The sequence below is a fragment of the Typha latifolia genome, chromosome 12, assembly GCF_019914945.1.
Source record: "Typha latifolia isolate L0001 chromosome 12, TyphaL0001v2, whole genome shotgun sequence".
Lineage (NCBI taxonomy): Eukaryota > Viridiplantae > Streptophyta > Magnoliopsida > Poales > Typhaceae > Typha > Typha latifolia.
Window position 1 is genome coordinate 145,790 of NC_133097.1, and position 13,730 is coordinate 159,519.

At 36.2% G+C, this 13,730-nt stretch overlaps 1 protein-coding gene and 1 non-coding gene across 2 annotated transcripts; one reads left to right on the top strand and one right to left on the bottom strand.

Moving 5' to 3' along the window:
- Positions 1-2,645: 2,645 nt before the first annotated feature.
- LOC140799322 (probable beta-1,4-xylosyltransferase IRX9H) lies at positions 2,646-12,156 on the top strand. The gene is made up of 4 exons (XM_073153610.1): positions 2,646-3,702; positions 4,402-4,651; positions 11,161-11,364; positions 11,806-12,156. The coding sequence occupies exons 1-3, from the start codon at positions 2,945-2,947 to the stop codon at positions 11,329-11,331; spliced, it is 1,179 nt and encodes a 392-aa protein (XP_073009711.1). The 5' UTR covers positions 2,646-2,944; the 3' UTR covers positions 11,332-11,364; positions 11,806-12,156.
- LOC140799479 (U6 spliceosomal RNA) lies at positions 10,032-10,129 on the bottom strand. The gene has a single exon (XR_012111012.1). It is a non-coding gene; the product is annotated as a U6 spliceosomal RNA (small nuclear RNA).
- Positions 12,157-13,730: the final 1,574 nt, after the last annotated feature.

Below are 13,730 nucleotides of genomic sequence, written 5' to 3' on the forward strand. Positions count from 1 at the left end.
GTTAATTAATACCATTGATTATGACCCGACTAATCTTGCTCTTAGAGAATATATTTGTAAAGAATAGAGTGATACGCCGCTAGTTCTTTTTGTAACCAAGTGGTTTGAAGAAATGTATTCAATCTAATACAAATTTTGTCCAGAGTTCAACCCAAAAAGTGGGTGTGGTTTTTGTAAACATAAAATCTTAATTTTTTCTTAAAAAGGAAAATGTAATCACCTATTTGTCCAGTTGTTTGACAAACAACTAGCTAGTTGATTCGCAATCGTGTGAGAACAGAGGGTGTGCCGCCAGTTCCGCAAATGAAGGTGACAGATATGATTATTCAACAATATCTACGTGCTCAGTTTTCAAAACATGGAAAGGTTCGAATATTGATCATTATAAACGAGGACAACTGCCACACAAATTTGACCTTCAGGATCATTAGATGCAAGTTTGGGACAAGTGATTTGGCCATTCTGGACTCTCCAAACAATTCTATGCCCTATGACTGACTGTTTCGTTAACGAATTCTGATCGAGATGGAACATACATTACATTATTTTGGATCACATACTCGGTCACGACATCTACCCAAATATTTTGGACTAAGAGGAACTCGTCCAACCCGATTATTAGCACGAGACAACGATATCATTGCGAATTAACAATACAAGTATACAACTAATTTATTTAGTCACATCTGGAGTTGTCGGTGTTAGCTAATACTTCCGTTGGGCCAACAAATTTGCGGGCTACACCACAAATCACGGATCCAATCGAGTAGGGTCTCCGCTCAAAATTAATATAAAAACTCGGCCTCGCCTCATTGAAATATTGAGCTACCTCGTAGGCTAATCAACTAAAGCCAATTTATGCATTTAGAGGGAAGGATAACTATCAAAGTATACGTAACCTATCATAATTTTTTTTTTTTTGGATACGGGATTAAACAGCTAAAGATTCCCGTGTTAGGAATCGAAACCAAGTAGGCATGCTTATAATAAACAACCTTAACCAGTTATTCTACATGAAACTTCTATATATATATAATCATCTCACATATTATATATCATCTCACATATTATATATCGAGCCTATTCGAGGTAAGCTTAAGCAAGTTGACTCTAGCTTTGGTATGCTCAATTATATTTTCGAAACTAAAATCCCAACTCTACTTAGCTTATTTAGAGCTCGAGTTGAGCTAATGAGCCTTATGAGCCGACGTGCTATTTTGACGGCCCTACCGTCGATGGACTCTAGTCTCTAGATCTCAAATAGTTTTACATACGTCATGTTAATTAATAAATTGTTTTGAAATAATACTAAAAAAAGTTGAACTATTTTTTGGATTAAAAATATTTTTTTAATCATTCAAGGGCCTAGTTATGAGCTAGATAAATAATCAATCATCCATTGATACATAGGCTTCATTAAACTTTATAGCCAATATATAATGTCATCGAGTCTAAGATCCAAGTTGTGCTGTGGAATCATCACTTCTAGCTAACTCTAAGTGATACAACTTCGGTCAGATTGAATTCACTCGTGACATGGAGTTCATTGGGATTAGCCTATTTATCTAATTTAATTTTTGCTTGAGAAAATAAACTTTTTGTTGGGGGACGTTCGAATGTCAGGGACCGCTTTCGAACGGGCCATGCGAACACCTACACGCGTTCACAAAAACAGAGAACGAAACTTGCACGTTTGAACGACCGTTCGAACACCTGCACGCGTTCGCAATGATAGAGAATGATATTTGCACGTTCAAACGCGATCGAGCGCATTCGAATGCACCGCGCAAGAATTGTTAATTATTTAGGGTTTTAATTTAGTTGTTTGGGTCAAAAGGGTGAGCCTCTATAAATATGTGGAGGAAATCCTATTTGGGTTTTATCTGATAGATCAACATTGTTGTCTTTATCTCCCTCCTTCTTGTTCTAGCCATTGACGCCTTCTTCCACCTCCTTTCTTCCACCGCCCAAGTTCTTGATCAACCTCTTCTAACTCCTAATCCCCATCTTCTGCAATAACTTTTCCCCCTTTACTTTTAAAGAATTCTCCTAGCACTTATCTAGCCATTGAAAGGCTAACAAGCTAGGATTTATTTGACCTTCGGTCATTTTTCGGTCGATATTTCAAGATCTAGCTATCCAAACTCTAAGATCTATGATTTATTAGAAAGCTCTCTTCAAAGGCGACAACATATCTAAAATTCAGTAAAATCCAACGGCTAGATCCTCCAAAATTTCCTTCGAAAGTCACATCCTCAAACTGATTCAGAATCGTTATAAATCGGATAAAGCCGATTCGTAACACTAAGCAATTGTACTGCCAAGCTTCTCCGAGCCAAGTTGTCAAAGTCAAGCTAACCACCACTAACTAAATAATTTACTCGCCATAATTTTGTTTGAAATTCAGTCATGAATTGATACCATCCCAATTTCGTAGGGAAGGAACCAGCGTCAACTGTTGATTTCCTTGGAACGAGGGAGGGAAAGAAGACGTCCGTCGCCCGCCCGACCATTTCCTTGGGACTAATGAACAGAATAAGAAAAAAGAAAAAAATAAGTCGGCGAATCCCCAACAGATTAGGGGTGATTCAGACAATTCCTCTTTTTGGTCCACCCAACTCGTCCTAACCCGCTCCTACCCACACAAGCAGACGCAGTACACCTCCATTCGATATTCGGGCACAAATAATAACACAATATCTCATAGGATGGCCGCCCTCTCGGCGACTCGTTCCTGTTCCCTCCCTCCGCTACGACTCTTCACCTTCCTTGTATGGTCCCATTCCTTTCCTTCCCTCAATTCTCCTTCTCTTCCCGGAATAACACGCGAATAAAACGATTAATTTACATGTTCGCATCCAATTCCTTCCGTCTTCACTTCTCATCCATCTCTTGATCGATGCGCCTCCTATTTCGGTTCTAGCTTCTTCTTCTTTTTCTTCCGATGGCCTCAATCCGCCGTACTCTCTCTCCGTCTCTCCACCACTACCACCACCACCACGATCGCCTTCCCCTCACCTCCTCCGCTCGACTCCTCTCCCCTTCCGCCGCCGCCAAATACTCCCACCACTACGCCTCTCCCCCTTCCACAAACCCCTGGAGGCGGCCTTTCCTTCGCTTCTTGCTTTGCTTCCTCATAGGCTTCTTGCTCGGCCTCTTCCCCTTCGCCCACCTCCATTTCGACCTCGACCTCGATCTCGACCTCCACGACTCTCACCACTTCTCCTTCGAACCCCCTCCCCACCCTGATCTCGCCTCTCTCGTCCATCGCTCCCAAGAAGTCAGCACCGGCACCTTCACCTCCGTCGTCGAGCTCAACAAGAAGACCGACACCGAGATCCCGCTGCCGCATTACAATAAGCTTCTGATCGTGGTGACGCCGACGTACAATCGAGCGTTGCAGGCATACTTCCTGAACCGGCTTGCTCAGACGCTGCGGCTGGTGCCCCCGCCCTTGCTCTGGATCGTGGTGGAGATGGGGGCGGCCTCGCCGGAGACCGCCGAGATTTTGAGGACGACGGGGGTCATGTACAGACACCTCGTCTGCAAGCGCAACTCCTCGGAGGTCAAGGACAGGGGCGTCTACCAGCGCAACACCGCGCTCGACCACATCGAGCGACATAGGCTCGATGGAATCATCTACTTTGCTGACGACGATAATATCTATTCGCTCGAACTGTTCGAGCGAATGAGAGAGATCAGGTACCTCTCTTGGGAGTAGCTATTCCGTATCTCTATTTCTTACTTGCTTTTGCCTCTTCTTCACTCAAACTTGAGGCTTCTCAAAATTCCTTACATGTTGCTCAGCCCATATTTTGATTTGATTCGGGAATCATAATCAAAACCTGGTAATTTAAAATACTCTGGCCCCGAAATAGGATTTACTTGGTTGCTTCGGTTGTCAGGAGTTGGCGCTTGGGAACTTGGAAGCAACTGTTCCATTAAACCATCAGTTAGATGTATCTTGATTGTGAAAACCCTTGTAAGTTCTCAATGTGTGGTTACAGTCACATGTAGTCCCCTCACATTGAAGATATTGTTGATCACACTGTACTGGCTTCTAAGCTGGTTAGAGAGCATAAACAAGACAGTAGGGAAAGAGATTGAGGTGGTATCACCGATAATCTTTAATTTAGGTTTTTCTAGAATCCAACCCTTTCCACATCTCGGATGGGATGTCCGTCAAGTAATTATTCCACTTCCATTACTCGTCTTTTCCTTCTCTCACTCTTAATTGGCACCAGGAATCATACTCTTACTTAAAAGCTAGTCATATCTTTATGTTGACATCAATTGGTACACCAAACCTGGTAATGTCTATGTGGGCTTAATTTTTAATGACCTATTTTCAGTGAAAAGAAAATAATATGCATTGTCTTGTGGAACTATGCTACGCTGCAGGAACTTTGGTACTTGGCCTGTTGCAATGCTTGCTCAAAGCAAAAATAAGGCGATTCTAGAAGGCCCAGTATGCAATGGCAGGCAAGTTATTGGATGGCACACAAATGAGAAAAGTAAGAGACTTCGCAGATTTCATGTTGATATGTCAGGATTCGCATTCAACAGCACTATGCTGTGGGACACCAAGAATAGGCTCCATCTCTCCTGGAATGCCATTAGGCAGCTGGATACAGTGAAGGAGGGTTTTCAGGTAAGATCATAGTTCTTTTTATTGCTCTTGTTCAAGATTTCAGCTTGGAACTTCTATGATGCATGCTAAGTGTAGACCTGAAAAAAGGAAAAATAACATCCTAAGAAGAACTATAGCTCTTTATTAATCTTTAAACATAACAACCAGAGAAAGTCTGCTATAAGAGCTATTATGTTTAGAATATCTTATATTGGGGAATACATGATTATAGGCTGCCGTCTACGTGTATGTGATATTTGGATTTTTTTTTTAGTAGAGCATTTCGAATCAGCCTAAACATATTAACCTTTCAAGAAAAGGAAAATCTCCTAAATTCTGATATACTGTTAAAGAATTCCATCATATACATATGTGCAAAATCTCCAGAATTTGCATAAATGTTGGCATAAAACTTTTAAATCTTTGGCCCTATTATTAGATGACTTGCAGATGAGGAATATTCCTCTTCTGAAGGGTAAATATGTAAATAATCTCAAGGTGACATGCAAAACGTACAATAGGTTTTTCTAAACTTAGAAATACATGGCGTTGTTAGCGGTTAAGAAATTGATCTCTAAATCATTATATTCTAGTTATTTAGAAACGCATGGCATGGTTAAAGTGTAGTTTGAGATCACTGTTTTGTCCTTGCAAACTTTTGCTCATGTTATAGCATAGAATGATAGCAATATAGGAACCTCACTTCTTGTTGGTGTTTAGGGGAAATTATAGAGAGTTACATCACTTGTAGTTGTCACTGTACAGTTTATCTTCCACGCTTGCACTATTTAGATGATGCTTAGAGTAACGGCTGAGAATTTGTCTTGAACTCTTTTATGGTTATCAAATGTTTGTATGTCTATGGATTAAACCACAGTTCGAAATATTGGGATTATAGTCAGCCATCTGAAAAAACAATACGTATTCAATCATATCGATTGTTTTTAGTCGCTAGTTTTAGATTTTTGTATCAGACTAATTTTTTAATTACATAAAAATTCTAAAAATTATTTTAAAATATAAAAAATCATATTTAAAAGCTTCTGTATTTATGACAACTACATATTTAAAAGCTTACTAGATATAAGCATATAAGTGTCAAATAGAGCAAATAACTTTTCATATATTTTCACCATCTGATTAGAACTACCGCAAATATTCTTATAGAAGTCCACAAGTTCGAAATTTATAGTATGGATCTAGAATGAAAGCTATAGCTAAAATAACAATGTACTTAGTCTAGTGTTTTCTTTTCAAATTTGTCACTCATTTGTGTAGTTATGCGACAAATAATAGTGTCCAAGCTTTGCATACCTTCAACTAATTTAATTAGATCATAAACTCCTTATTGGAAATATATGTTAACTATAGAATAAGCTAATCGAGAAAATATGCATGTAACATCATAAAACAACTTCAAATACTCGCAAATCTTTTATACCCTATATTCTTCTTAAGGTGAACAATGCTTATAATTTGAATCACTCACTTGCAAGTGAAAAAATATGAATACAAAATTAATAGCACTTTCAAGCGCTTGATATGTTGGATTTTCTATTATAGATACATTCTATCTTAATCCCTCCTTAGAGTCTAAAGAAACTTATTTAACATAATCTAAAACCTTTTATTTCCTTCCTTGTGAACCTTTGACATACTTAATGTTTTCATGACTTTTGCATATAGAATCATCTAATTCTTTTAAACCTTTTTGGACAATTATATGAAAGATGTGAGCGCAATAATGAGCATTAAAAAATTCACTATCACATAATTGAGTAATTTTGAAAGTGAGTTTATTTTTTAACAATGCAATGAACAAGGCATTTATGAAAGCATTATTTAGTGTTATAGAAAACAACTTTCTTTCTATGACCCATTTGACCAACAATGTGTAAAGGACTATATTCTATTAGAAAGAGCAATTTCTGTCTGTGAAGTTGGCATTGCATAGAAATTTAAGTCTTTTTTGTAGCTTAAATTCTTATCAAGTATGCAATGAGATAGAAATACCCCTCAATAGTTATGGAAGTCCACAGATTAGATGTCAACTTATCCTCACAGGAATTGCTTGTAGCAAAGTTTTAACCTTTTCCTTCTCTCTTTTATAAATTTTTGAAACATGACTTTCTTGTGTTCCTACTTATGTGTTTAACACCATCACATAAGTAAGAGCATATGGTTCTAATAACTTCATAATCAACAAATAGAAAAGATAATTTATGCTAAATAATTGTCATTGCTAACATCTCACAATAATTATACTACCTTATCCATCAACCGAAAAATATAATCTACACTTTTAAAATAAAGAGTAGCATCCACAAACTTTAAAAGTATTGTCTCCATACTCGAGTATATCAAGAAATTAAATATATTTCTCTTATGTTCTGTAGTTCACCTATCATACATCAATGTACAATTAAATTTATCCCAATACTTTTTAAATATATTTCTCTTATATTCTGTAGTCCACCTATCATACATCAATGTACAATCAAATTCATCCCAATACTTTTTAAATATCTCAATGTATGTAAAGCTTATATATTTTCGACTGAAGATATTTAGTAGCAATATCATTTGAACTGAAAAAAAAAACACTAGGTCCTACTAATTTTATAATATTTTTCATAGTGTGATAATAAGGACTATCAGGTACATTGAAAAATTATGGTTATAAAAAAAATTTAGAGATAACTCTACTGATGTGTTTTTTTGTATTTTTATCCCTTTGAGAGCTGTGTTGATAGTGGTATATATATGATCTTTTCTTTTTTTGAATATATATATTTGTTGGTCCAATATTTCTAGATTTTATTGTAATATTAGGAGTTCTAAAATTATTGCCCTCATATTCTCTTTTTTTCCTACATATAGATTAATCCAGATTTTTGAAAACTACCACTACTACTTCTCTCATCTTCTCCTCCTCCCTATGTGTATTTATATATTTTATTACTTTCCTCGTCATTCTTTTCACAATACTCACTATTATCATTATCAATGTGTTTAGAATTATGCATTACTTCTTAACGAAACTATTGACTATCTTTGTTTTGCAAATTATTTATTCTTCTTTTTGCTTATTAGATGAGTTAACATCTGTTTTCTGACTTCCATAGCCACTGTGGTCTAAGCTATTATATTTCTGTCTTTCAGCAAAATTCTTTCATATGATTGACACCCTCACTAATTTTCTTTCTATATCTGTTATATTTGACACGTCTTTTATTTTACCCAGTATTGTATTGTTGCCATCAAATGTCGGTAGTGTGTGGTTTCTCTTTTGGAACTTTTTTAATTTTCAATTTAAATCAAACCTAAATAGAAATCAAATTCAAAATAATTCACAAAATAAAGACAAAATAATTTCAAATTTTAAAAATGAAACCTTTCCAGTCTCTCTCATACTCGGTTTCTCCCTCTCTCTAATAAACAAGTAAAAATATAAAACTCCCTCTCTCTTCCTCTCTCTCTTTGTTGTTGCAACAAAACAGAGAGGGAGAGAAGTAGAGAACCCCCTCCCACTCTCCCTCTTTCTTCATCTCTCTTCCTCCCCCTCTTTCTTTAGCAATCCCCTATCTCTTTCTTCCTTCTCTTTCTCTTCCTTTGTTACTGTAGAAAAATTGCTGCAGTAACAGAGCCTTTCCACTCTCTCTCTCTCCTTCTTTGTTACTATACCAAAATGTTTCCTACAATAACAGAGACAGAGAGAGAGAAAGAAAGAAAGAAATAAAGAGGGGGGAAGACAACGAAAGAAAGAGAGGGAGATGCTAGAGAGAGTGAGAGTAGAAAGAGGAGGTGGAGAGAGAGAGAGAAATTGGGAAGTTTGAGAGAGAGAGAGAGAGAGAAGGAACAAACAAAAAAAGAAAATAATTTTTTAAGCTTGCAGAGGTTGAGGTCGTTGGATCTTGGTTAGAGGAGCTCGTCGGATGTTGACGGAGGCCGGATATTCATCAGGTGGCCGTCGGGGTCGATAGGGGAGAACTAGTGAATTGTTTTTTTAATGCCAATACTCTTCTAACTGTATCTAATACGTATTGGACCATATTGATGCCATATTGAGGTTCGATACATATCAGATACCGGTATGAAAGGGTAAATGAAATATCCATGCTTTATAATCATGGAAATTTCTTTTGTACTGATTAGCAATGAATTTTGCCGGAAGATGTGAATGGAAACAACACACATTGCACAAAAATTGTACGACATGGAAAGACTGTTGATAATAATGCAGCAAGACTGCTGCATAGCAAAGAATATCTTTTTAACCCTCATAGATCTATCCACAAGTGAGACAAGAATTCAAAGGTGTTCACTCTCATTCTATTACTTCTATGGATGTAATCTGTGACAATAGTCAGACATGGACAGTTGGACACGGTTTCTGAGAAGAGGGCTTAGTTGCTTTTTGACCACTTAGCATTAGACATGTAGGTCGAAATAGGGACATTTGAGTGTATAAAAAAATCAATTCCAGATCTTACCTAAGCGACAAAGATCTCAGCAACCTAGATATTATTCAAGTATTCAATCAAAAAGAGTATTTCACTGCAAAAAAAATTGATCAGAAAGAGTATATTGCTGCAGAAACTTTGAAAAATCAAAGACAACAAATCCATTAAATATAGAGGCAAGTATAGAATATCTCGGCTCGTTAGAACTGTTGGTGAGAAAGAGAGTGAGGTGAGGAAGGTCTCACCATCTCACCACAAAATAACTTGGGAATTGGAGTAAGTTAGGGTTAGGTATTTAGGGATGAGTATATATATATATATATATATATATATATATATATATATATATATATATATATATATATAGTTAGTTAGTTAGTTAGTTAGTTAGTTAGTTAGTTAGTTAGATGGGTTAGCAGGTTGCCCGGACCTGGTTAACCTAATTATTAAATGGGTCATATCTGGCCAGATGGGTTAGTGGCTTAAACCCAAATACAACCCAATTAATAATCAATTTAGCCGGGTTGACTCCTTTATTACCTGAAGCTGATTACATTAAATCCAAACTCATTTAAATGCTAGATTATTGAGTCTAACTGAAATTTGCCATCCCTAACCAACTGAGAAGATCTTGCCCAGCTATTGGTTGGGATTGCATTGGTCAAAAAACATAGGAAGGCCTCTCTCTCTCTCTCTCTCTCTCTCTCTCTCTCTCTCTCTCTTAAATCAGAGAAGCCATTTAGTATACTTGGTCAAATATGTTAAAAACCTAGGGAAAAATTGAGAGATTTAGCGAAATCAGATATTGATGTGCACACAGAGTAGTCCCTTTTTCAAATCTAGAAAGTCATTTTGGTCGAATCATTTTTGTGGTTCGAAGTAGATACTAGATAAGCCAATCACTTGACACATAAATTTCTAATTGGCCAACTTGGTTGTGTTATTTGTTGATTCAATATGTGCATATCATCCTTATCCAGGGGCATTCTAATCTACTTTGTATCATTCCAATTTTATTACATGTTCCCCCAGGAACAAATTAGAGTCTGTTTATTGATCCTGCTAAAGGTGCACCTGTAGTTTTGCCAACTTTTTATTGCATTCTGATGACATCCAAGACTTCCATTACCTAATTTTAGACTTATATATGAACTAAGTAGCTTCAGGCTAAGCTATTTACTATCTAAGTGCCTTATAATTAAATCTGGTCTGAGATTTAAAAGACGCCATTGTTGTTTTTTCCCCCTAACTAGTGAGGCGCAATGCAAATCTGTGTAATTGGGCGTTCTATGTAGCAAAACCTCTGCAGCCAGATATGCGGAGTAATACAAACATTCAATATTAGAAACTGAAGGTTAAGTTTAAAACTTAAGTTAATAAACACGTTGATTTTTTAAGAAGCACTGGCATACCCTCTGCTGGTACCCAGGCTTTGATAGGCAAGATTTGGACTGGAAAAAGTAATGTGTAATAGATCTAGGCCTTAGAGATGGTCCTGTTGGCAGTCTATTTGATGCACCTTCTGTACTGAAAAAACAATATTTTGGGTTCCATACACATAGAACTGGCATTTCCTGTTGATGTTTTTCAAGGATCTAAGTTCAGCTTTAAGCCTAACTTAGCTGTCAAGGTTTCATATCTTTTAACATATTTTGGATCTGTACTGATTCTTTTAGAATGATTTGAGCATATTTTATCACTTTCCTCTTTCATTTCAAAGCATATTGTATGAAATGTAGTATGACTCTTCTGCAGAACTATTATAATCCTCCTTTTCATCCATTAGGGTCAAAAAAACGAACAAGAAATGATATATGGTAGAACTGCAAACAACATTCACCTATGGAAGTGCAAGAGCATATGTACAGTTTTGTATTGTCAAAATTGTCTATGAACACATCACCTGGTCACAATTCCTTTTTTCTTTTTACCTAATAAACTATCTAAATATTATGGAAAATAATGTCACGCATGTGCTTTCAGACTATTGAGATCTTCACAATGTTCACATATATTTTTGCTTGTTTTGGTAAATATAAATTAACTTGATGATCACAATGTTTGCAGGAGACAACATTTATAGAGCAGCTGGTAGAAGATGAAAATCAGATGGAAGGCATACCTAATGGTTGCTCAAGGATTATGAATTGGCATCTTCATTTAGAAGCTAAGCATCTTGTCTATCCTAAAGGATGGCAAATCTCGGGGAATCTCGATGTTGTTATTCCTCTGAAATAGGAACTGCAGCTGTGGTATGCCTAGGTTTGACAGGTAGATTATTGGCGTCTAGTTTTTTTCCCCTCCATTTTCTTTATTATTGTTAGCCACTAGGCAGTTTCTTGAGATGTGTCAATATTGAGTGTACAGGAGAAAATTCCCTTATTGAGGGTACATCAGAAAAATCACTTAAAACCATTGCTATGAGAAGACTCCTTCCTATTCTTGATATACTGCTTTAAAGAAGTGCTTTCCTTTCTTGGATTTTCAATCATTTAATTTTCGCTGCTGTAATAGTAAATCAGACTGACAAGCAGGATGTGATATTTGTAGAAATGATTTCGTCTTCCCTTCTGGTTATATATTGGCTTGCCGACTGTCTTGTGATATGCCTTGTTTATGTTATTTCTCTGGTTTAATCTTGCAGTGGTGTTTTTTAATAGCATTGCTATTTATCAGTTCACTTCCTAACTGTTTCTTTGTGAAAATTTCCAGCAACTCTTTTGAGCAAAAGTGAGAGTGGGCTTTAGTGCTAGTGGGCTTTCACAAAAGAGCGGACGGCTAAAGATCGACCCTGGCTCACAACTTCAAAGATTGTCTTGAATTCTTTTCAATATTCTTTCTAGAGGAAAGACCATCTTGACTGTCATACTCATTCTTATTGTGTAGAAGGCATATATACCCATTGGTGTACAGACTAAATAGAGTCGTTTTTGTACCATTCCTGTTTACCTTTTAGAGGTCGTCTTTGTAAGAAGCTGTTTTCAGCAGCAATTTTGTGTCTGATTGAAGACGATTATGAATTGCTGATCTTCTACTTGGTTATTTCATGCAGTGGTGATTTTATGTCTTGTTTGAACTAGAGATGTGAATTCTTGTCTGAAGTCGATATTACTTGGACAACAGTTTGAGAGTAGGATCGGGATACGAAGAAAACAAATAAATGGCTAAATAGGAGGGAGTTTGGCTGGTGGGGAATAGCAAGCCCTCTTTTATGTTAGTGATGTAGAGGCAGACATTGACAGCCTGATACTCTTTGGTCCCATGTGTGTTACTTTCAAAGAAAATTAACACCAACCTTTGCACCTAGCACAAATATGCATGATTTATTGGTTTTCCGAATGAGTTCACAGGATGGATGGACAAAATATAACAAATGGGAAAGATGCTTACTTAACTTAAATGCATACAATAACCTTTATTGGCGTAGAAAAATGTGATTAATGCATTACCAGATAATGGGAAAGATGCTCATTTAACTTGGAGGTATACAATAACCTTTATTGGAAGAGAGGAATGTGAGTAATGCATTACAACATGTGACTGAGGTCTAAGTGTATCGGTACAAATGTAAACGTCTATCTTCTTGTGTACATGTGTTATAATTAGACATTCAAAGTGATAGTACAAAGCAGCGTTCGGACATCTATAATCATATCGTTAGGGTGAAACAAATTAGATATGGATTGGATAGTGGTTAATCCACATCTGGAATTTTTTATTTTTATTTTTTTGCTTTGAAGTTTGAATATGGATATTAGAGTAGTTACCAATATCTAGACCCATTTCTACACTAAATGGATACGAATATAAATATAATAAAAATCAGATTTTAAACAGATACAATTTAGGACTCATACAATTTTATTATTCGTACCCATTTAGATCTAATCTAAATCATATTTGTCAAGATGTAGTTTGTATTTGATGTATGTTGATATCCCTTTAGTGTGAATATGGTCTTAGATATTGGTATCCATCTACTAACAATATCTGGAGTAAAAATGTGGATCAAACTATTGGTTAACCACTATTTGACCTGTATCTGATCTAGTAATGTAAAGAAAGAGTGCGGTGCTGTAGGAATGGAAACTCTAAAACGTATTTCAGTTAGTTTCAACCTAAGGGTGAATTCAGGAATTAGTGATAGTAGGGTAACTTGTTGTTTTATTATTTTAGCTGAAAATGTATGGTAGGAATGGAAACTCTAAAACATATTTCAGTTAATTTCAACCTAAGGGCGAATTCAGGATTTAGTGATAGTAGGGTAACTTGTTATTTTATTATTTTAGCTGAAAATTTATGGTAGGGGATAGTTTCCTTTTTTTTTTTTATCAATAATGAGCTGATATCTAAGCTAAAGATTATATCTCAGCCTATTTAGTGCCCTTCCTATAGTACGAACCAGCCATGTGAGTGAACTCAACTCTAACTCAGTTCAGCACATAAAGGTGGTTTGGGGCATTTGCATCTTTTCCATGGGTTGGTTATCTATTTATTTTAGACTTTCATTTGCTTATTAATTTTCTTTTGCAGATTAGTTATTATGTTTGGGGGTAATTACCTTATAATTCTTGCTTTTGTGGATTAGTCGAACTCGAGCCTATTCAATTCGATCGATCAAGTTAGGTTCAAGTTTA